Consider the following 22,413-nt stretch of genomic DNA (forward strand, 5'->3'; position numbering starts at 1 on the left):
TTTTACAGGCACCAAAAGAGGAGTAAAATCTGTTAGTGGTGATATCTCCAGCTCGGTCCAACAGCCGAATTAGGCCTTGACCTCGCGCCTTGATCAGGGGCGTCCAACCCTACATGGTTGTTGAGCCCTCGTCACACTACGCTATAAAGAGAGGTGGGACCGGCGGCTCTCTTCATAAGGTTCACCGTGAGCAGCCACAGTCGCTCCACCGACATAACCCTAATCCGATCTAGAGGGTGCGCAGCCAGTGACGGAAAACTCCATTGCCTCGCCTCCACCGGACTGTGTCACCGGACTTCACCGTCGGGACACCGCGCCATTGCTGGACCACACCATCGGACTCTACAGCAACACCGACATCGCCATGGATGGCTCCAGCTCCTCCGCCAAACTCTCCGACGGTCGGTGATGTCTCACATCCGCACCCCTCTCTCGTCATTGTTCATGTTCTAGGATCTTTTATCCCGATTAGAAAAGGTAGTACCCGCTAGATCTATGGCTAAGGTCCTATTCTTTCTATCAATGGTATCATCGATGCCAATCTAGGAGTAGATCTAGACTGGGTTAGCAATTAAAAGGAGATGACACTAATTTTTTATTCGGAAGAAAAGCAAATCCTGATCGAACTTCAAACCCTAACCCTAACCCTAACCCTAATGGGGAACGGATGGACGGAGAGGAACCTATCTGGTTTACTCGCTACAAATCACCACCGCCGGCTAGCATCCATGCCGCGCGGGTAGCCGAACCGTTGCTCGCCGTCGAGACGCTGACGTGCGGGTTTTGGGATCCAGGGCGCAGCCACAAAGCCGCTCGATGGCGACGCGCTCAGCATAGGGCGAGCGCGCGCCGGCGAGGGGACCCGCAGCTGCGCCGCCACCTTCTTCCTCCGGCTGCCATGGGCCGTCATCGCGTCGTCGTTTCTCTGGATGCGGTGCTGAGGAAGAGAAAGGAAAGAGGACAGAAGGAGGAGAATGGCTAGGGTTTTTTCGAGGAAGAAGCGTCGCGTCTGGGTTTTTTAATCTCTGATCCACGCGTGCAGCCGTCGTATGAGATCCAACGGTCACCGCTCACTGGACCGAAAACGGCCCAGGCGGGAAGTCGAAATCCCGGCCTAGGCCCAGGTTGCGGCCTGGGCGTGGGGAGCACGTGCGTGCGTGAGTTGGGCCTAGGCTGCGCTGGAGCTGTGCTGGGCCGCGCGCAATTTCGGGCTGCTGTTGCCGCACTGGGCTGCAATGTACAGTACTATTTTTTTATTTTTGTTTTATTATTTTTAGAAGCATTTTTTATGAATTTTGTTAAGTTTTGACGATTAAATCTCTGTCAAAATTTGAACCAATGGAATAATTTTTTCAAAGAGTAGATGAGTACAGTAAAATACTTATGAAAAGTAGATAAATTTATCTTTCATGTTTCCGCTGCAAATGATGATGTTTATGATCTTCTAATTAAATTCGAACCAACAGGAGGATTTAATTTTGAGGAGTAATTATAATTTTCAGTAAATTATGATATTGTTATTTTTTTATCAACATTAATAATAGTAATATTATTATATTTATTTATAAGTTTATGCATTAATTCTATTTCTGTCCAACGGTGATATAAATTAATGTAGAAGAAGTTGTATGTTTTAATTTTGACCAACGTTAAATTAAGGCATGCAATCATTATGTTATGTTTTCTCACTTTCTCTGATAATGTTTTTCAGGACTCAACCCAATGGCTTTTATCTCGCATATTCCGCCTATTGAAGGGTGCAACTACAGAGTATGTCGAGAGATGCGCTGTCCGAGAAAGACTTAGCACTTACCTCTCCGTGTCCTACTGAGCTAGAGGACCCGGTGAGGGCAGAAAATGAGACTGATGCTAATTTCAATGCTCAAAAGTGAGATCATGCAGAAGTTAGAATAAAATACGATCTTGATTGGAAGACATAGGACATATCGAACCGCAAGTGCTTGATGGTGGCCAAGTCCACTATCTTAGATGCTATAAGGGGATCAATCTCAGATTGTGATATCACCACTGAGTATCTTAAGAAAGTGGAGAGTCAGTTTACTGGCTCTTCAAAGGCTTATGCAAGCACCTTGATAAAAAAATTATTCAATGAGAAATACTCTGGTAGAGGTATAAGAGAACACATATTGAAGATGAGCCACACGGCATCCAAACTCAAGCCAATGGATTTGGGGCTCAAAGATGACTTCCTGATTCATTTGGTTTTTGCTTCCTTGCCAAAAGAGTAAAACTTTTGTTGTTAACTACAACATGCAGCCCGATAAGTGGGATATTGAGAAGCTCATTGCAATGTGTGTGCAAGAGAAGGAGAGACTTAAAAGCTCACAGGGTGACTCTGCAAACCTTATGAAGAATAATAAAAGGAAGAATTTTAATGCCCAACCTCATGGGAAAGCCTCTTAGATTGATCACCAGCAGAAGAACAACAATGTACAAGTTAACAAGGATCAGTGCAAATGGTGTAAGAAGCGTGGACATTACCAGAAGGACTGTCTAGAGTTTCTAAAGAACCTTCTGAAGAAAGGTGAGGATATTATTACATTCATAGATGAGTCCTTATATTTAAGTTATTCAAAATCTACTTGGTGGATTGACTCAGGTACAACTATTCATGTTGCAAATTCATTATAGGAATTCCATATGAGGAGGACCCTACAAAGAGGAGAAAGCAGAATTAAAGTAGCAAATGGAGTTGAAGCTGAAGTTGAAGCCATTGGAGATCTCTTTCTAGAATTAGTTGATGGTTTTTTACTTAAGCTTTTAGATGTTCTATATGTACCCTCTTTGTGAAGAAACTTAATAAGTATTTCACGTTTAGATGACGATGGATATGATTGCCATTTTGGTAATGACAAATGTCAGATTGTTTATAATAATAAATATGTTGGTCTTGCCTTCTGACAAGACAAGCTTTATTTATTATCACTTTCTGAGAATATGAATGATGTAAGTACTGAGAATAAGAATGCTTCCTTGTCTATGAATGCAACAAATAAGCGGAAGAGAGTGCATGATGTATCTTCAAAATTATGGCACCATCGTTTAGGCCATATTTTGAGGGGGAGAATAGAGTGATTGATTAATAAATCAATTCTTCCACCTTTAGAATTTTTAGATTTAGAACAATGCATAGATTGCATAAAAGGAAAATACATTAAGAAAATAAAGAAAGATGCCAAATGAAGCGTAGGAATTTTAGAAATAGTTCACACAGACATATGTGGTCTTTTTCCTGTGAAGAGTGTGGATGGTTATGATTCATTTATAACATTCACAGATGATTATTCTCATTTTGTCTATATTTATCCAATTAAGGAAAGATCAGAAGCATTGGATAAATTTAAGATATTTAAGGCTAAAGTAGAAAATCAACACAACTTAAAGATTAAGGTAGTAATGTCCGACCGTGGGGGGAGTACTACGGTCGACACACCCCATATGGCTAAGTTCCTGGACCCTTTGCAAGGTTCTATAGGAAAATGGCATAGTAGCCTAGTATTTTACACCGGGCGAGCCTCAGCAGAATGGAGTAACTGAAAGACGCAACCGTACCTTAATGGATATGGTAAGAAACATGATAAGTTACTCTTCTTTACCGATAAGTTTATGGATGGAGGCGTTGAAAACCGTCATTCATATTCTTAATCGAGTGCCAAGTAAGTCGGTGCCCAAAACACCATATGAGTTGTGGACAGAAAATGACCCCTGACTTAACTATTTACGTGTGTGGGGTTGTCCAACTAAGGCAAAAGTATTTAACCCAAACATAGAGAAGCTAGACTCTAAGACAGTCAGTTGCTATTTTATTGACTATCCAGAAAAGTTAAAATGTTATCGCTTCTATTGTCCTATCAGACAAACGAAGTTTATAGAAACAAGACATGATGTCTTCTTGAAGGATGATATGATCAGGGGGAGCATGATAGCACGAGATATTAGTTTTGAAGAGAAGCGGGTATACGTGTCCACTCCTATGGTTCAGGAGCCATTCTTCACGCTACCTATTTGTAGCTGTACCAACAGTGAAAGACACTATAGTAACATCACCTGTTATTAGTTCTCCTGTGGCAACAATGAATGAACATGAGAAACTTGTCCTTTAGAATCCCCTAGAATCCGTTGTCACACATGAGGGAGAGGAACAACAACCTCATATAGAACAAGCGTCATCTAACAAGGCTCCTAGAAGATCTCAAAGAGTTAGGAGATCAGCCATTCCTGACGACTACAAAATTTATGAATGTGAGAAATTTCAAATGGAGGGTGATCCCACCTCATTTAAAGAAGCCATGAGAAGCGCTCACTCATCCAAGTGGCTTGAAGCCATGGACGATGAAATGAAATTAATGAAAACCAACGGTGTTTGGAACTTAAAAACAATTCCTAAAGGTGTCAAGACAGTATGTTGTAAACGGGCCTACAAAACTAAATATGACTCCAAATGGAATATAGAAAGATTTAAAGCGCGACTTGTGACGAAAGGTTTCACGCAAAGAGAATGCATAGATTATAATGAAACATTTTCTCCAGTCTCATGTAAGGAATTCTTTAGAATAATAATGGCGCTTGTAGCACATTATGACTTAGAATTACATCAGATGGATGTAAAGACGACGTTCCTAAATAGGGATCTGGAGAAAAATGTTTACATGGCACAACGAAAGGTTTTATTGTGGAAGGAAAAGAACATATGGGATGCCGCCTAAAGAAATCTATTTACGAATTAAAACAAGCTTCAAGACAGTGGTATTTAAAGTTTGATAGTATAATAAGAAATTTTGGGTTTCAAAAAAATGTAGAGAACAATTACGTTTATACAAAGTTCAAGAATGAGAAATATATTTTCCTTGTCTTGTATGTGGATGACATCTTGCTCGCTAGCAGTGATGTTAATCTACTACTAGAAACTAAAAAGTTCTTATCCTCAAAGTTTGATATGAAGGATCTCGGTGAAGCTTCATTCGTCCTAGGAATAAAGATTCACCGAGATAGAGAAAAGTAAGTTTTAGGATTATCACAAAAGGTATACTTAGAAAAAGGTTATAAAGAAATACAGTATGCAAAATTATAAGTCTTCACCTGCTCCCATAGTCAAGAGCGATAGATATAGAGAATTTCAATGTCCCAGGAACCAATATGAGATTGATCAAATGAAAACGGTTCCATATAGTTTAGCTGTCGGAAGTTTACAGTATGCTCAAGTGTGTACTCGCCCTGACTTAGCATTTATTATCGGGTTACTTGGCAGATATCAGAGTAATCCAGGAATAGAATACTAGAAATTAGTAAAGAAAATTTTGCGTTACCTGCAAGGTACGAAGGGTCTCATGCTAACGTATAGAAGATCTGATTCCCTGCACATAGAGTGGTATACAGATTCTGACTATGCGAGAGATGATAGAAAATCCACGTCAGGATACATATTCACTCTCGCAGGAGGAGCTATATCGTGGAAAATCTCAAAGCAAATCGTCACTACTGAAAGGTCCTTGTTTGGTTTTGGTAATTGAGTGACAACCTAGGTGGATTAATTGTGTTTATGTGAGATACACATGTGATTAGTCCATAGGTACATGTGTGTGAGCAACATATGTCATGAAGGTGAAAATGGCTTGGAGATGTTGCAAAGCTCACTCATGTGATGATGAAGGAGCTTAAATGCACATGAGACATGACATTGAGTCATGTGATCAAGGTGGAGAAGATCAGGACAAGACTTGGCTTGATGGATCGGTTGCAAGCGTGAAGGGCAAGTCGAAGGCTTTGGAGTGATAGACCATGTGGTGGTGAAGCTTGAGCAAGACTTGGCGCCGATGGACGATAGCAACGGTGAAGAGCAAGTAAAGTCAAGATCGATGAACCAATATGATTATGTGATGATATGAAGTGGATCATATCATTGTTGATCGTGTTGGTGCATGTGTTGCATCGACATTGGAGGAGATAGAATGGAATATGCAAGGCAAAGGTATAACCTAGGGCATTTCATTTCACCGGTCATAGGAGTGTAGAGAAGTTTATGACCGGGTTTAGGATAGATGGCCGTACTATCAAGAGGGGTAAACTTGTTTGCATATCGATCATCTAGTGCCACTTGAGTGATCTAACTTTGCATCGTCGCTAGGATCGAGTGGCGTGGCAAGTTTAGTGGCTAACATCCTTTGGGAAATGATTGTGAAAAGCTAACACACATACACATGGTAGTGTACACTTGGTGGTGTTGGCACATTTACAAAGGAGGTGGTGTTTGCAGGGTTGAGATGGGTTTGGGTCCCTCTCTCCCTCCTGCCTCGCAAGCTCGGCGAGATTCGGCGCTTTCGGAAAAATGAAATGCCTATTTTCTATTGCGCCGGATGCAAATTCTTGTGGTTGGCACATTGGATCAAGGGTGAAGAAGTTAGAAGTGAAAACGAGTTGATCACGAAGACGCTGGCGTCGGTCAACTGACCGGACGCTGGGTCTGAAACCACCGGACGCTGGCAGGGTGTGTTCGGTCAGGCTGACGTATAGTGACGCAGAAGCTGGAGTGTGACCGGACGCTGGGCTACGTCCAATCACGTGTGACCGGACGCATCCGGTCGAAGAAATACGCCTCGGGTACCTTACTGGAAACGATCAGACACTGGGGTTCAGCGTCCGGTCAGTTGAAGCTGCTGCGTCCGGTCCGGTCAAGTGACCGTTGGAATCGGGACACGTGGCCATCTGCGGGCGATCGGACGCTGAGGTCCAGCGTTCGGTCAACACGACTGGAGCGTCCGGTCGGCCCGACTTTTGCCCAGTGAAGGGGTAACGGCTAGTTTAGCCCTTGGGGCTATAAATAGAAGTGGCCTTCGGCCATGGCAGGTGCAGAGCACCTTGGGAGACTTTGTGTCCATGCTTGAGAGTGCTTGGGAGCCCTCCATCTCACACATACTTGATAGTGATCATTCGATTGTGTGAGTGAGCGATTCTAGTGCATTGCATCGTGAGGTTGCATCAAGTGGCACTAGGTGATCGAGTTGCAAGCCAGTGGTGCTTGTTACTCTTGGAGGTTGCCACCTCCTAGACGGCTTGGTGGTGGTCTCCGTCGAAGCGCGCAAGAAGCTTGTGCGGCGCTCCGGAGAAGTGCTATGAGGGGCATTGTGCTCGCCCCGCGGGAGCCACGAAGAGCAACTCTAGTAAAGCGTGTCATTGAGCTACCCTCACTCAAGGGGTATGTTCTTGCGACGCCCAACGTGCGGGCTTAGCGGGTGATGCTAATTAGCCACCGAACCACCAAGTGAGCGGTCGACACAACGGGAACTAACGTGTTGGCAAATACGTGAACCTCGGGAGAAAAATCATCGTGTCAACCTTGTTCTTCCCGTTGGTTTGCATCCCCATTACACAAGCTTGTAATTACTTTTATACATATTAAGCTTGTGTAGTTGCTCTTGTAATTAGATAGCTTGTGTAGCTTGCTAATTACCTTCTTGCTTGTGTAGCATAGAAGTAGCTCCCTTGCGTGGCTAATTGGGTTTTAGTAACCTTGTTAGTCACATTGCTTAGTTTGTGTAGCTAAGTATTTGCGCTCTCTAATTAGGCATTGGTTGCCTTGTTATTGAGCATTGCTAGTGAGCATCGTTAGCTTTGTGCTTTTGCTTACTAGCATGTGTAGGAGCTTTCTTGTTGCTTAAAATACTAATGGCATAGGTTTGTGTAACCTTGCTCTTAGAATTGTTTAGAAGAGCTCTAGCTAGTCCGGCACCTTGGTTGCATATTTGTTATCTTTGCAAGGTGCTAGTGAACATATATAGTGGGGTATAGTCTTGGCTAGATCGATAGTTTTAATTCCGTATTTGTATCGATTAGCCAACGCGATTAAGTTTTAGAAAAGACTATTCACCCCCCCTCAAGTCGCCATCTCGACCCTTACAACTACATCGTCCACAACGTATGCCGAGTTTATAGCATGTTATGAGGCCACAAGGCAGGCGAATTGGCTGAAGAAATTCATGTCCGGGTTAAAAGTGGTAGACGACATACATAAACCACTCAAGTTATACTGCATTAATAATCCAACAATATGTTATGCTCACAACAATAAGTCAAATGGTGCTGCCAAACACATTGACATAAAGTATTATGTTGTGAAAGACAAAGTTCGGGATCATATAATTAGTCTTGAGCATATAAAACAGAAAAGATGCTTGCAGATCCGCTTACAAAAGGCTTACCACCCAGCGTGTTCAGAGAACACCTACCGGAATGAGTTTTAGGGAAAGCTTGTGATTTCTGGACAATAAGGGCCTAGTTAAGAATGTGTTTCAAAACAGAGAAGTGCATTGTAGCTGTTTAATCTAACGACAACCGACCGTGACGATGAGACACGCTCTATGCACTGATATGTGATGGAATAAGAACAAGATAAAGTAAGTTAAGTTTAAGTAATAATGTGAGATCAACGGAGAGATTGTTAGTGGTGATCTCTCCAGCTTGGTCCAACGGTTGAGTTAGGCCTTGACCTCGCGCCCTGATCGGAGGCGTCCAACCCTACATGGTTGGTGGGCCCCATCACACTACGCTATAAAGAGAGGTGGGGACTGGCGGCTCTCTTCACAAGGTTCACCGTGAGCAGCCACAGTCGCCCCACCGACATAACCCTAATCCGATCTAGAGGATACGCAACCAGTGACGGAAAGCTCCATCGTCTCGCCGCCACCGGACTTCACCGTCGGGACACCACGCCATCGCTGGACCACACCATCGGACTCTACAGCAACACCGACATCGCCATGGACGGCTCCAGCTCTTCCGCCAAGCTCTCCGACGGTCGGTGACGTCTCACATCCGCACCCCTCTCTCGTCATTGTTCATGTTCTAGGATCTTTTACCCCGAATAGAAAAGGTAGTACCCGCTAGATCTATGGCTAAGATCCTGTTCTTTCTGTCAAAATCAACTCTAACAAAGGGAGGAAAGATAACCACGAAAATCTGATCTTTCTGGCCACCCAACTACACAAAATTTACAAACTACAGCACAAGACATCCTGCAAGTTACCCCTTCTTTCGATGTGCATGGCTTCTCGGTGAAATCATCTCATGAGCGGCGCCAGCGCTGCTGCTCCTCTTGCCATGCGAATTAGGCGGCGCCACCGCTAGTTTGTCGCCGGCCTTGAAGCTCACATCCTTGCGGGGCTTCGTCGCCGGTGATCTCCCCGTGCTCAGGGCTTCCTCCCCGCTCAAGATGGGCAAGAGGTACCACCAAATGGAGGTGCAGCAGATGGCGAACACCCTCCCGAACACCACGAGGCACAGCAGCAGCAGCGTCATGGCCAGCGGCCAGTAATGGCACGGCCTCATCATCTTCCTTCCCCAGGCCCAGGACCACCGCACGCCGCCGGCCTTACTCTTCTTCGCCGGCGGCACGGTTGCCTTCGCCTGCACCGCCACGGGGTCTTCCTTGGGGCTGGAAGGCTCCGTGGGCGGCGTCGACGACTGCGAGGCCGGCTTGCTGGCCTGCTTGCTCTGCTTCTTCTTGGCGCCGTCGGCAGCCTGCTGCTCCTCCTCGTGCGGGAGCTTGACGACGATGGGCACCCACCCTTTTTTCTCCGACTGCACGAACCGGACCATGAGATGGTCGGCGTCGACGTCCGAGCCGACGCGCCGCAGGATCTTCTCCCGCTTGGACTCCAGCTCGGACAGCACGACGGAGAACTTGTCCAGCCCCCGCGACGCGTAGGGGTTGTTGTTCTTCCCCTGCTTCGCCTTGCCGCCCGCCTTCGTCTTCGCCTTGGCGACCGGCTTCCCACCGCCGGCGCCGGCGCCGGCCGCGCCCTCCTCCTTGTCGACGTCCTTGAAGCTGCCCGTGCCACAGAACATCATTTCTCGCATACCGTTTGCGACTTCCCCCCGTGTCGGGGACGACCACGACTTTTTATAGAGCCTGGACGCTGGAGCAGCACTGCAAGCCTGAGCTGCTTGTGGCTTTTCGTCTCGCCTTGGCCTCGCCATCCATCCATCCGTGCCGAGTCGTTCGTCCGGTCTCTGGACTCTGGGTGGGACGACCAGGCCAAGTGAGGACGGCGCAGCCGCGCAGGGCAGCTCGCGCTTGGTCAAGCGTGGAGGGGCGAAGCACTATTCAATCCATTTCCCCTGTCTTGCTTGCCACGTTTGACTCAGTGATTAGTCCGTGTTTCCATTACCAAATGCAGGAATTTTCCAAGAGCATACCACGCTCCAGCTGACGTACGACGTTTCTTGTGCACTAGCCTATTGCTGTATTTGTTACCCGTCCAACTCATCCAACCGATTGGATGCTGCAGCAGCACGTTCGTTTTGGCTTATTCGCTCGTGCTTGAACAACGTTTTTCTCTCAAACCAAACCAGTCCGTAGTACTTTTAGCCCTGACTTATAATCCAATTCGGCCGAAACGAACAGGCCGACTTACATAGTTAAGGTGAGAATGTGTTATTCTATATGTTCAGTTAATGCACGCATACAGTAATTAAGTCAGCAAGAATCAGCGAGATGAAGCACGGATAACCCATACGTATAGCTTGTCAGGACAAACTGTCCTAACACGCATATTTAATTCCATCATCCAGAAACGGCCACTGCTCGCTGGTTTTTTATTTCACGAGCGGCACGAGAGATGAGCATCGTTTTCACGATTACCACCGGTGCGTGCCAGTGATTAGTGATTACACACCTAACTTTCTGTGCAAGATTCTGATGTCCTCGTCTCTGACTCTCTGCAGTGCGTCCCTCCCGATCGGGCTGTTGACCTGCAGCTAGCCAGGTTTGATTGCTTGCCAAGGCGTGGACTCTGAAGGAGCCCAGCTTTTTTATATGCTGTAATTTAATCATCACGGCTCGTAAAGGTAAATAAGCGTGTGCTTGAACGGATCAAAGGCCTGCGACTCTTCCATGCAGTCTCCCGGTATGTATCATGCTCCTATATATTATTACATTCGGCGTCAGGTCAAATGAAAACAAGGGGAAGAATAGGTAAACCAGAGTTCGTGAGCTGAAGTAAGCTAGTTTGGATTTCCGTTGTGGTTAGGTTAACGAATTCTGTCATTTTCTGACTGATCAGTGGATAGGATGAAGATGAGAAATTTTAGTATAGTATATAGGATGTCTGAAGAAGAACAGTCGGAAACCTAACGCTGCCAAGCGTCAGTTACTGAAGAATGATGGCGGCTAAGGATCAGCGTGTGCAAGTATGCAACACGTAAAGAAAATCCACTGGCTGTCACCATCTGCTTACATTGGCTGTGCCTGTGAGAATCTCGATTATCATGAGGCTGCTTCCATCCATTGATTAATGGACTCTGATAGCCAGCAGATTATTCTAAAGTCCCGTTGGGCTTGCTGAATCTTAACTGAAATTGGCTGAAAAACACTGTTCTGGCTGAATTGTCGTGAGAGAAAAACACTATTCTGACTGAAAAAACAAGTCGGGCTAAATTGTCGTGAGAGAAAAACACTGTTCCTTCAAATATGGGGTAAGCCGAACAGAGCGTGAACCTTTTGGACGGACTGACGTCGTCGTCAGCACTTATTAGGAGTGAAGAGTTGACAGATGCATAATGCAGATAAGGTTGCTGTCCTTTCTTCACGCATGCCAGTATGCCACCATGCAAAGTCCTTCTGTTTGCCTTTGTTTTTTCTTTTCTTTTCGTTTTCTTGATAGACTAGTTCAGACATTGTATTCTAAACAGTTTATGTGCTGAGTTTGGATACTTGGAAATGATCTATAAAAGATAATAGTAAATTTGTATTTTGAAGGGAGTATAATAGTATATACTACCATGCAAGGCCGGAAGTCTTGTAAATTAAACTCTCTTCTCTTAATTAAAATGATATGCAGAGTTCCTGCTTATTCGAGAAAAAAAATAGTATATACTACCATGCATTTTTAGTGTCATGCATGATACAATCATACAAACACTTCCGGGCCTAATTAGCCAAAGACCGGCCTGCGAAAGATCCATTGCTCTTTTTACTTAGAAGAATGAGAAGCCCGTATCTAAGGCCTAACCCAGTGTACTGTGCGGGCCTAGTACCCAACAATTATGGGCTGGTGGCCCAAGAAGAAGGATGCGCTCCGTCATATTCTCGATCCAACCAGGTCGTTCAGCAGCAGATTAGCAGGTCGCCTGCGCTCACAAGCTCACAAGCCCCCCCCCCCCCCCCCCCCCCCCCCCCTTAGCCTCCTCTCCGGTGTACGGCTCCGACGAGATGGCTGCCCCGCTGCGGCGGAGCCTCCCCTCCCTTCGCCGCGCGCTTCTTACACCGGCGCCGGCGCGGATGCTCTCCGCGGAGGCCTCCGATGCCCTCGTTGAGATCAAGCCCGGGGAGATCGGGATGGTCTCCGGCATCCCTGCGGAGCACCTCCGCCGCAAGGTAACGCGGTGCATCCCTTCCCTCTTGTGTTCTGTTTTTATCTGGGAAATGGTAGCTGGTGTGGATCCATGCGGGCGTCTTGAGAGATGTTCGTTCTGGAGTCAATACGGGGACGCTGGGACTGGATCGTTGTGTCGGTTGTGGTTGGAGTATGGTGTGGGATACAGATGCTAAATCGTTGTTCTGTTTTGTTATCGATTGGTCTGAAGGTCAAGCTGTGAACTAGAAGAATGTGTATAAGATGTGGGTTTCCCCTCATGTCGAGTTGGCGACCCAGTTCGATTCCTCTGCAAGAGGGTCTTCTGTGAGAGGAATGTGCACGTTTATGCTTGCTTCTAGAAGTATTTGTGATGAAAATGGGCATGTCTGGGTCAGGAAACTGAGCATCATCAGAGCCTAGATTATGTTGGGTGGATGTTAGTTGTCTAATTTTCAGCAGGATAGATGCGTGCAGGGTTAGTTACACTTAGATGCAACATATGTGAGCTTTGTGAAATCAATGTTGAAATAAAATATCAGAATCAGATTTGGATCTTATAGGAAGAAGCTTCACCTCATGAACACTATTGTGTGATGTGCCATTGCCCATTGGTCTATTGTATCTTATAGAAAAGTAGCACTGTTATGTTTGAAGCTTTTAATATATACCACCATTTTTGCTCGATTGGCTTAAATACTATACTTTCCAATCTTTATTGTTGTATTGTCCCATCACACAAGCTTGAGACCCAGATAACTGAAGCTATGGTTCCCATTTCATTGGTCCTATTGTTGGTTCAAAGTAGCTATATGCCTATACTTACTGCGGGTTAAATGTTTGTGCATAACTAAAGCCTAAAGGTTCACAACTTCACATATAGCCAAGTCACTCAAGCGACAAAAGCATGCATGTCCCTTTTCTTTTGCATCCTGTGGCGCGTGGAGTGCAGGCAGTAGGTCGGCAGTCTAAAACCTCTCACCCACTCGAGAAGGAACTAAATTATCATTTTCCCAGTTTTAATTGGAAAATTATTAGTTAACACTTAACGCATTGGACCATACTAAGCATGGATTCCATTTTCTTTTTTTGGTTGAACTGGCAGTATTGTCTGGTTTTATAAGTAGGACACTAACTATGGTTTGAGATGAAGAGGGTCAATTATAACAGATATGTTCACTGCTGATATGTTCTGGTTTTTGTTCTTGTAATTTATGCATCTCTGCCAATGGGAATGTTTCAGTTTCTTCTTCACAACTGGTCAGCTTATCCTTGTGAATTGTCAGGTTTTAATTTATTCACCAGCTAGGACTGCATCCCAGCAAGGTTCAGGCAAAGTCGGGAGGTGGAAAATTAACTTTTTGTCAACCCAAAAGTATGCTTCCTGTTCTGCTTTTTTAGCCTTTTTTGCCTCCCTGAATCTTATCCCTAAGGCTTTGTTGCTGTCAGATTGGCTACCTTAATAGATTTATCTTACAATTACATGTTACCAACTTCCAATTGTTGATGCACTGCTGAAGTCCCTTTCTCCAATCACTTAATGTCACTACAAAATTACATGGTCTCAAGATGGAATGGGAGTATATACCCAGAGATTAATGCTAGTTCTTAACAATGACTATACTTGAGTATGCATTGCGATTCTCAATGGTTATGTAGAGTCTTATCTTTCTCTTAAACTCTCCTATTATTCTTATTTGTTACTGGAACTTCAGTAACATCATACAATTTAGATCTGCCAATACTCGTATTGTTTTTTTTTTTTTTTCGCACCCTTGGAAACTGCATTATGACTTTACCATCCGTCTGATGTAGTGATGGGTTCTTCTGTTGAGTAGCAGCTCGTTGTAGGGTTATAATTCTGTAAAATGGTGTGAATGCAACGTGTCCCTTGGCCAGTACACCAGATGCTGGACCAGTGTGGTCATTTCTCCTTATTTTCATTTTTTGGACGTAGACCATATGCATGCATGATTGCATCAGAGCTTATTAAATTATTTGGCTGCAAAATGAAGGAAGTAATTAGACAACTGTTGCAGTTTGTTTTATCGTTTTCTCGTAAATAAATCCCCCCTCCCCAACATCCTCTGACAAATTGGTTGTCATTTGAATCCATGCTAGGTGGGAGAACCCGTTGATGGGATGGACATCTACTGGGGACCCATATGCTAATGTCGGTGAAGCAGGACTTACGTTCGACAGTGCAGAGTCAGCAAAGGCGTTTGCTGAAAAACATGGATGGAATTATGTGGTGGGTTTCGTTTTTTCCTTGTAGATACCACACGAAATTTAGATGTTATATTTGCGGTTGCTACTTCAGGCCTATTTGGAAAGATTGAAGCAAGCTTGAATGACACTCTTTTTAACATGTGGCTGTGGGATCTTTTTACTCCTCCTTTTATCTTTATAAAGTTAAATTTTGAGGAAGCAATTACAGGGTATTGATGCTTAGTTGTCTAACAAAGCAGTGATGGTAGACAAACTAGATCTGTTTGTGGTTCATCTATTGAGGTAGAAATGAACATAGACTTCAAGATGCACTATATATAGTTTTGTTCCAGTTATAATGAGTTTTTTTAGTAATTTTAATTTCCAAATAATAGTTATTGGTCTACTGTCACATACTAGTCCCTCGATAGCATTTTCATACTGATTTTTGTCAACTAATGGAAAACATGAGGTTGATGACAATATCAGGTGTGAGGGTGTAGTGCTGTACTTTGTCTAAAATGTCTTACTACCTACTTTTTTTCTCAAGCTAATCTTGAAATGCTTTTCGATGCAAATTATTTGCTTCCAGTTTGTACTTGTGCTGCTTGCTTTAAGTTCTATCTTTTCAAGTTGAAATCACTATAACTTCATTTGATGTAGTATTGCACTATACCTGGTGGTAGTGTTAGAAGTATAAAGTCCCTTATGTATATGTTACTAGAGTTCTTTCCGTGTACTCCTATCTATTGTGGTATTGCTCCTATGGGGCTATTATTCAACACAAGTGCTATACTGCTATTGATAACTGATAGATCGCTCTACAAAACCTACTGTTCATTTCCAATTCTACTGGCGCTTGTAGCTTTCTTGTTGAATGCATATAGTGTTTCGTTTTATTTCTGAACTAAACTGAAGCCATATTTTCATTGTATTTTTTTCTAGATATATTCTTTTGGGCTACTGTTGAAGTATCCAATGTTTTGAAATGAAGGTTTCTTAAAAATGCAGGACTATACTTACATTGCCTCTTTTTTTGTAGGTTCGGAAACGCCATACACCTCTTCTGAAGGTATGTATGTCTCCCTACATATCCTTGTTGACTTGTTAATGCTTTTCTTTTACCATGTATTTAGATCCTACAAAGTTGTCTTGTCATCTTCTTGCAAAGTTTATCTTATACAGCTGTATATTGTCAACAGTGCATCTGTTTTTTTTTCCCAGTGCAGTACAAACCCTCACAACTAAATATTCTATCTAAATTACAAATGCCATTGTGGCGGTAGAATATACTATTTCCTCAGTGTATGTGTTGTGTGCATGTTTTAGTGCAATGACAAGTCATAGGAAGTAATTTAAGTTTCAAGAACTGTGAAGTGAAAGACACTTGTTAGGGACAAGATCCATAAAGTTTTTCCAGATATATTAATGATGCTTTAATGAAATGGTATGCTATCTTGTTTCCAAGATATATTCTCTTTCCACATGCCACCTTGCTGTTGTATGTATGTAATATGCAAGATAGTGAACCATTGAGTGCTGGAAGCCTGGAACATCTGAGATCCAAGTTTCTGTTCTATAGATGAATACTTAATTTGCATGGGTGGATTGTACGGTGAAAAATCAGTCAGATTATGAAAATTCAGCTGCAAAATATTGACAAAGTTTTAGTGTCTTTCTTCATACAAGATTTCTACCTTAGTAGTATCTTTTTGGTTTAGAAGCCTTTTTTGAACTTTGTTTATTGCTATCTATCTACTACACATCTTATTACCTGAACTAAATCTAAAAGCATTTCACAAGTAAATGGCCTTATTTTTCTGTGTGCAACTTGGCATGTCTCAGCATGTTTGTACATGATAAATACAATAGTATTCATCTTTGACATAAACATGTTAAATGCTACAGTGTACCTTAGTGCTGATTGTGTGGATAAAGATTACGCGATGCTTGTATAATGTGTGGCAGAGGCAGTGTGTGTGTGTGTGTCGGGGGGGGGGGGGGGGGGGGGGTGTTCAACCTAGGGAGGGAGTTGTGCTGTGGATTATTAAGACGACGGTTCGAATAGTAGAGGAGGTAGGAGTTTGGGTCTGACTTGTGTGTGCGTGAGGTCATTCTGGTTGAGGTGGGGACTACCTTACCTTGGGGTGAGGGAGGGATTGACCATCATGGGTAACACCAGCATGGAGAAGGGCAGAAGGGAGGAAAAGGAATTGTAAAGGTTTAATTGCGAAGCTCACAGCGCAGTGGTGGCTCCTCGCGTCGTGGAGGCCACCTGTCAAGTTGGTTTCCCAGTCTTGGGATCGGCCGGGTGTTGCACTGGGGATTTTACCCTGAGGGAACTCAGCGTGTGCGTGAGTAGGGTGTGCGTGCGTGTGCTCGGTAGATGCGTTTTGAGATTTCTCGATCAGTCTCACCAATATTTGAGCGTGCGGTCAGTATAGTTGTCCATATGAGTCTTACATGATATGCCATTGAAAGGAAAGAGGTAATGGGCACTTGAGATGGGTAACCTGCTGCTGATGGTAGCATTTGAACGATTTCTTGATGTTCACATGTTGCATGGCCACTGTATGTCCCCTTTTAAGAAGTTGTTTGAGTCCTTCAACATTTTTTTATAACTGAGAAGTCAGGTTGGGAAGAAAAAACCAAATTTGGCATTAGTGCTGTAGCTACGATGTATGAATGTGTGAACTATGGAACAGTTGGCGGAGTTTTACCATCCTGGTTGACTCTTGAACCCTATCTTTCGTTAGTAGGATGTGGATAAGGACACGCTGCTACGTGCTAGCTGCCATATACTCCGTAGGTTGAATCGATGTTTCTGTTGATGCAATGTGACTGCTGTTTTGGCAGTTTTCTCACGGTACATGCATTCTTACATGTAAGACATATACCTGCTAAGAATTAGTCTTTTTATCCCTGAGACCAGCGATTTTGCTTTAGCATTTGAGGTATGTGTCAGTTCACTTGTTATGCCAGAATTAGAATTACAAGCAGCAAGTGCGTTACTACATCAAAACACAATTATTTGATAAACAGTAAGGAACAGATACGGGCACACAGGTGATATAGTATCGAAGTTAAATATTTGCGTGCTTGTGGAATGTCCTGAAAGCTAAACAGTAAGGCCAATAATCCTCCTCAGCTATTTCTGTACTTGCCTGGCACTATACTAGTCTGATCAAATTATTTTGATGCAACGTGCATGCTATTGGTTTGTAGTGACCGTCCGGGCACAGGTCCAATCAGGCGATGGAACTGGCTCATTACCAGTAGTCTTTGCTTGACTGGACTTTTGCTTTTGGTACGGCTGCCAGGACCGAGCTGTACTTTACCTTAATACTATAGAAGCAAATGCTAGTTTAAAGCAATAGCTGGAATAAGCTTGCTTTGGGACAGTTCAAAGTAGTGTATCTATTTATATTGCATGAACTGGAGAAATGATTTACCTTTCTATTGCTATGCTTCATTCTAAGGTGATAACTTGCGTTGCTGTCTAGCCAATTGCCTCATTTGGTGTCTGTCATATGTGAGATATGGCTCACGTATGCCATGTTTTGTGCTAATAGAATAATTGTGTTTATATGTTTGAATTGATATTTTTTTCGTTCTGATCACTGATCGGTGTTGCTGAAAATACATTGGCTTGGTTGTGATAACCGGATTGTTTTTTAACCATGCAGCCTAAGGCTTACGCTGAGAACTTCAAGTGGAGAGGCCCCCCGAAGGTGGAGCAAGCATGAGCTCAAGACCTCTAGTCTGTGAGCCTGACACTGGGACCATGTTGTTTTCCTCCTGAGCTCTAGACCTCTAGTCTCTGAGCCTGACATTGGGACGATGTTGTTTTCCTCCTGGACCGCCTTTGCTTTCAACCGTGTCCGTTGTGAAAGTACGAGCTAGAATATGCATCTATCAAACTTGTAATAAGCATGATCTTGCAATCAAACAAAATAGTATCCTTCCAAATCGTTTGTTCGTGGATGGCATTGTTGTATTTCAATCCTGTGTGCTTGCTTGGCTGGTATCTGAAAAAGAGACATCATGCCATTTCTGAGTTGAATGATGATGCCTACTTGCTTTTGGCTATATCACACATGAGCTGCCAGTCTGCTACTAACGCACGACCACTCTTGCATGTCCGTGTGTTCATGGGCAACCCATAGTTATGCACCTGTTCGCTTAATTGTTTCTGTGGCTTTGGCTTATAAGTTGACTGATACTGTTTTGTTGTGAGAGAAAGATACTATATCATGACTGATACGTGATGAAATAAGAATAGTCAGGTAGTAGATTAGTTTCATGAAAGTACAGGTTATATTTCCTTCGCATTCTCCAGTCGACATCTTATATTTACTCCAGATTTCAGAACTGGGTCTACATCCTATGGACTTCGCGAAAGAGGAAACTGATTAGTTCTAAACATGCAGCCAGCAGCTTAGCCTATGCACTTGGTTTCATTGCAGTGTACACAGAATGCAGCTCAAGCAAGCTTCCCTAACTCTCACTAATCTCCTCGGAGCTGTGGCCAACGGATGCGTCGGCGTCGGCGGTACGGAACCTCCAGGTGAAGAGGTAGTCTCTGGACTCGCAGTGCAGCCGGCTGACGTCGCAGAGTACAGCGATGGAGGTGACCTTCCCGTCGTCCTCCCACTCGATCTTTGCCGTGCATGTGAACGCCCCGTACGTCTCCGGCAGGGAGGACTGGTCGGCTGCCACCAGCGCCACCTCCCCGCTGATCCTCCTCGACGTCGCAGCCACGGCGTCGAGCCACGGGCACTCGGGCTGCCCCACCATCTCCTTGTACGCGTCGTTCACGAGCCGGACGCGGTTGCTGGAGTCGGAGACCACCGCCGGGAGCGCGTCGACCTCCAGCTCCGCCTCCACCTGAACCGCCGTCTTCGAGGCGGCGGCAGTGCAGGTCGCGTCGGTGCGGTGGATGCACCCGACGTGGATGGCAGAGCACACGGGGCGCACCGCCCGCGGCGAGATGACCTTGGGCTCAAGCAGCTTCCGCAGCAGGTCGCGCTCCACGGGGACGTCCCTCCCCTCCGCCGCCACCTTCGCGAGGTCCTCGGCACCCGCACTCGCCGGCGGGAGCGACGGCAGAGGGAGGCGCGCACTGACCGGGACGACCGCGGACGCATGCGCTCCCGTGGCCGCCGCGCACCGGAGAGGCGGGTACGGCGTCGCCGCTCTCTTCCGCTTGGCGGGCGACTGCGCGCCAGAGCCCGACTTGGGCGGCGACACCGGCACGACGGTGGGGCGGCCGCGTTTCCGCGCGCGGCACGGCCTGCTCTGCAGATGGCACAGCACGCGGTTGGCGGCCACGACGCCCTCGGTCGCGGCCTGCGCCACGGGCGACGCCGCCGCGGCCGCGGCCGCCAGTGTGGGCTTGGGCGCGATGGGCCGGAACCGCGCCAGGATCTCGTTGGCCTTGACGGCCGTGTCAGCCGGCTGCACCATGGCCATGACGAGGCGCGCTGCCGGTGCCGGCGGACTTACGAGCTGAGGCTCGGGGGCCAGGTCAGTGGGCTCGATCACTCTGGGGCGGAGACGACGACGGAGCACGGCGTTGGGGGCCCGGGGGGCAGGCGCGGTTTAAGAAGGGCGGCTCGGCCAATCGGACGCGCGCAGAGGGAGGGGCACGTGGGAGAGCGCGGCGGGGTACGTGGGCGCCCGGCGGGCGCCCGGCGGGGACGCTGCTGACACGTAGGCGGAGCCGAGTCGCGGGGCGCGTGCTTTGGAGACGAAGGGCGGGTTGGGTGGATTCCAGTGGGAGAGAGCCTGGGACGAGGGCGAGGGGGCTGCACGCTGGTCGCTTGGCCGCTTCGGCTTGCGTTGCGCCTCGCCTTCGCCATGCCGCGCTGCGTCGGGCGCCTCGTCCTCGTCCCCGTCCCCCGTGGCGCGTTCCGCTGGCTGGGCCGCGCGCGGGCACTGGCTGGCTCGCTGCCGTGCGGGGGCCATTCATGGGGCGTGGCGAGTGGGCGTTGCTAGGTTTCATTGGTCAGTATTGCGGCATTGCCCACCAACCAGCGGCGTATATACTCCTACACAAGCAAGTGCAAGTTTAAGCACTTTACTCTCTCTTTTTTGTTTTTGAGAACTTCCACCTGATCTTAAACCACAAACATGAACATGCTTGCACTATGCGTCAGCAGCGCAGTAATCTTGCCCCTCAACCAAAGTACAGAACCATGAAACCAACATCATCGGGTATCGGCCGCCTAATACGTTAATGTTTCTGCACGTGCTGTTGGTCACCGCTCGTATAAGCTAGACTTTACATACACGCACACAAAAAGTTGAGAGAGATCTGTTAGATCTAGCCATCTAGGTGCAATAATGTGACAAATGCGTCATCCCATCGATGAAAACGTTGGTGACGAACAGTCTTTGAGCTGTTGAGCACGTGGCGTGCAACAGGGCTAAAGATAATAAGGCAGACTTGGATGGGACGGGACGCTTGCGTACGTCGTGCAATGCATGCGTCTTCCGTTCCGTCCTCTAGTCAAGCTCAAATTTACTGTGTTTAATTTCTCAGGAATCGGGTGTACTACCTATCCTAGCTTTTCAGTTGAAATCTACAGATATAAATAAGCCAGTACTGTACCATGCATGATATGTAATATATTACTATTGGCGTAGAAAACCGGTCACTGTTAGCTAGTCACCCTTTCTAGATGGCTTGCACTAATGGATGGATGATGTAGTGCACGCTGCTGCTGCTGGTATGGTATCACATTGACGGACACGTAAGGCCGATACGTACACACTACTCGTACACGAGCAACACACGTGGACCATGCATGCATGCAACGCAAGCGGCAAGCCCCCATGTCCTACTGGAAACCCAACCACGGGCCTAGCTAGCTAGCTTTTGGTAGCCAGCCGCACGAGACCAACCGGGCCGGGGCGCGTCGCCTCGTCCGGCCTGCGTATTTTTTAAGCCAACGCACACAGCATTTTCCTCACAGAACAAATCAACCAACGGTAAGCCACGAGCGAACAGGGCAGTCGTCTCTCCGTCTCCCCGCCCGAGGAGAACCGAGAGAGCTAGCGGTCTGTTCGTTTGGCTGTGGTTTGTCGTAAACGATCGTAAATTTTTAGTCGGAATAATATTTTTCTCTCACATAAACTAGCCAACCATACTTCGTCACGAACCAGCAACTATACGAACCAGCCAACCGAACATGCCGTAGCTCTAAGCCTCTAACGTCTAGCTAGCCTGCCTTTTGGATGCTACTGGCGCGATCTCTTTAATCGTTTTCTGCTGCATGCGCGGCATGTGCTGCGCGCCGTGGCGAGCGGACAGGAAGGGGGCGCGACGAGTGGCCGCGCTGCCATTGGCGGGCGCGGGTGCGCGCGGCAGCGCGTGGTCGACGCATGCCGCGCGCGCAGGCGCTCCTTGCCCCGGCGAGTGGGGGCGGCCGACCCGAGCGGAGCGGGGTCAGGGCAGCGGTCTCAGAGGACCCGGCGCGCTTCGCGAGGCCTGTGCTGGAGCTAGCAATGCAATAGCATGATCCGGTGCTTCTGCCTGCCTGTGCGCGCTGCGCTACAGCTGAGTTAATGCGAGCCTTTGCTGCTGCAGTTCGTTCATGCTTCATGGGCGCCGGTGACCGACACTGGATGTTTTGTTTTGTAGACGATCTTCCCGTAACGATGTGTTTGTAGTATATATACTCCATAATACATGGACTTGGATAACTTTTTTCTCCTGAGAAAAAAACGGGATTTTCTAGCTGTGACTTTGTGGGAACCATTTGCTGCATCTCGATTCAACTGTGAGTCTGTGACTGACCAATTTCTGCTGCTTAGCTCCAGAAAACAAAGGTCA

General features: G+C 46.3%; 3 protein-coding genes across 3 annotated transcripts; 1 reads left to right on the plus strand and 2 right to left on the minus strand.

Moving 5' to 3' along the window:
• Nucleotides 1-8,989: 8,989 nt before the first annotated feature.
• Nucleotides 8,990-9,873, minus strand: LOC136532561 (uncharacterized). Its single transcript, XM_066525145.1, has one exon. The coding sequence runs from the start codon at nt 9,871-9,873 to the stop codon at nt 9,037-9,039; it is 837 nt and encodes a 278-aa protein (XP_066381242.1). The 3' UTR covers nt 8,990-9,036.
• Nucleotides 9,874-12,184: 2,311 nt separating this feature from the next.
• LOC136532574 (NADH dehydrogenase [ubiquinone] iron-sulfur protein 4, mitochondrial-like) lies at nt 12,185-18,579 on the plus strand. The gene is made up of 5 exons (XM_066525166.1): nt 12,185-12,391; nt 13,655-13,743; nt 14,490-14,619; nt 15,619-15,648; nt 18,263-18,579. Exons 1-5 carry the CDS (start codon nt 12,227-12,229, stop codon nt 18,320-18,322), a joined length of 474 nt encoding a protein of 157 aa, XP_066381263.1. The 5' UTR covers nt 12,185-12,226; the 3' UTR covers nt 18,323-18,579.
• Nucleotides 18,580-19,073: 494 nt separating this feature from the next.
• LOC136532563 (uncharacterized) lies at nt 19,074-20,048 on the minus strand. Its single transcript, XM_066525147.1, has one exon. It carries the CDS (start codon nt 20,046-20,048, stop codon nt 19,074-19,076), a length of 975 nt encoding a protein of 324 aa, XP_066381244.1.
• Between the last annotated feature and the right edge of the window lie 2,365 nt (nt 20,049-22,413).

Source organism: Miscanthus floridulus, unplaced genomic scaffold (genome assembly GCF_019320115.1).
Source record: "Miscanthus floridulus cultivar M001 unplaced genomic scaffold, ASM1932011v1 fs_660_1_2, whole genome shotgun sequence".
Classification (NCBI taxonomy): domain Eukaryota; kingdom Viridiplantae; phylum Streptophyta; class Magnoliopsida; order Poales; family Poaceae; genus Miscanthus; species Miscanthus floridulus.

Coding starts and splice junctions, on each gene's coding strand:
- LOC136532561 (XM_066525145.1), bottom strand. CDS start 9,873: ATGCGAGAAATGATGTTCTGTGGCACGGGCAGCTTCAAGGACGTCGAC.
- LOC136532574 (XM_066525166.1), top strand. CDS start 12,227: ATGGCTGCCCCGCTGCGGCGGAGCCTCCCCTCCCTTCGCCGCGCGCTT. Junction 14,620..15,618: donor AACATGGATGGAATTATGTG/GTGGGTTTCGTT, acceptor CTTTTTTTGTAG/GTTCGGAAACGCCATACACC. Junction 15,649..18,262: donor GCCATACACCTCTTCTGAAG/GTATGTATGTCT, acceptor TTAACCATGCAG/CCTAAGGCTTACGCTGAGAA.
- LOC136532563 (XM_066525147.1), bottom strand. CDS start 20,048: ATGGCCATGGTGCAGCCGGCTGACACGGCCGTCAAGGCCAACGAGATC.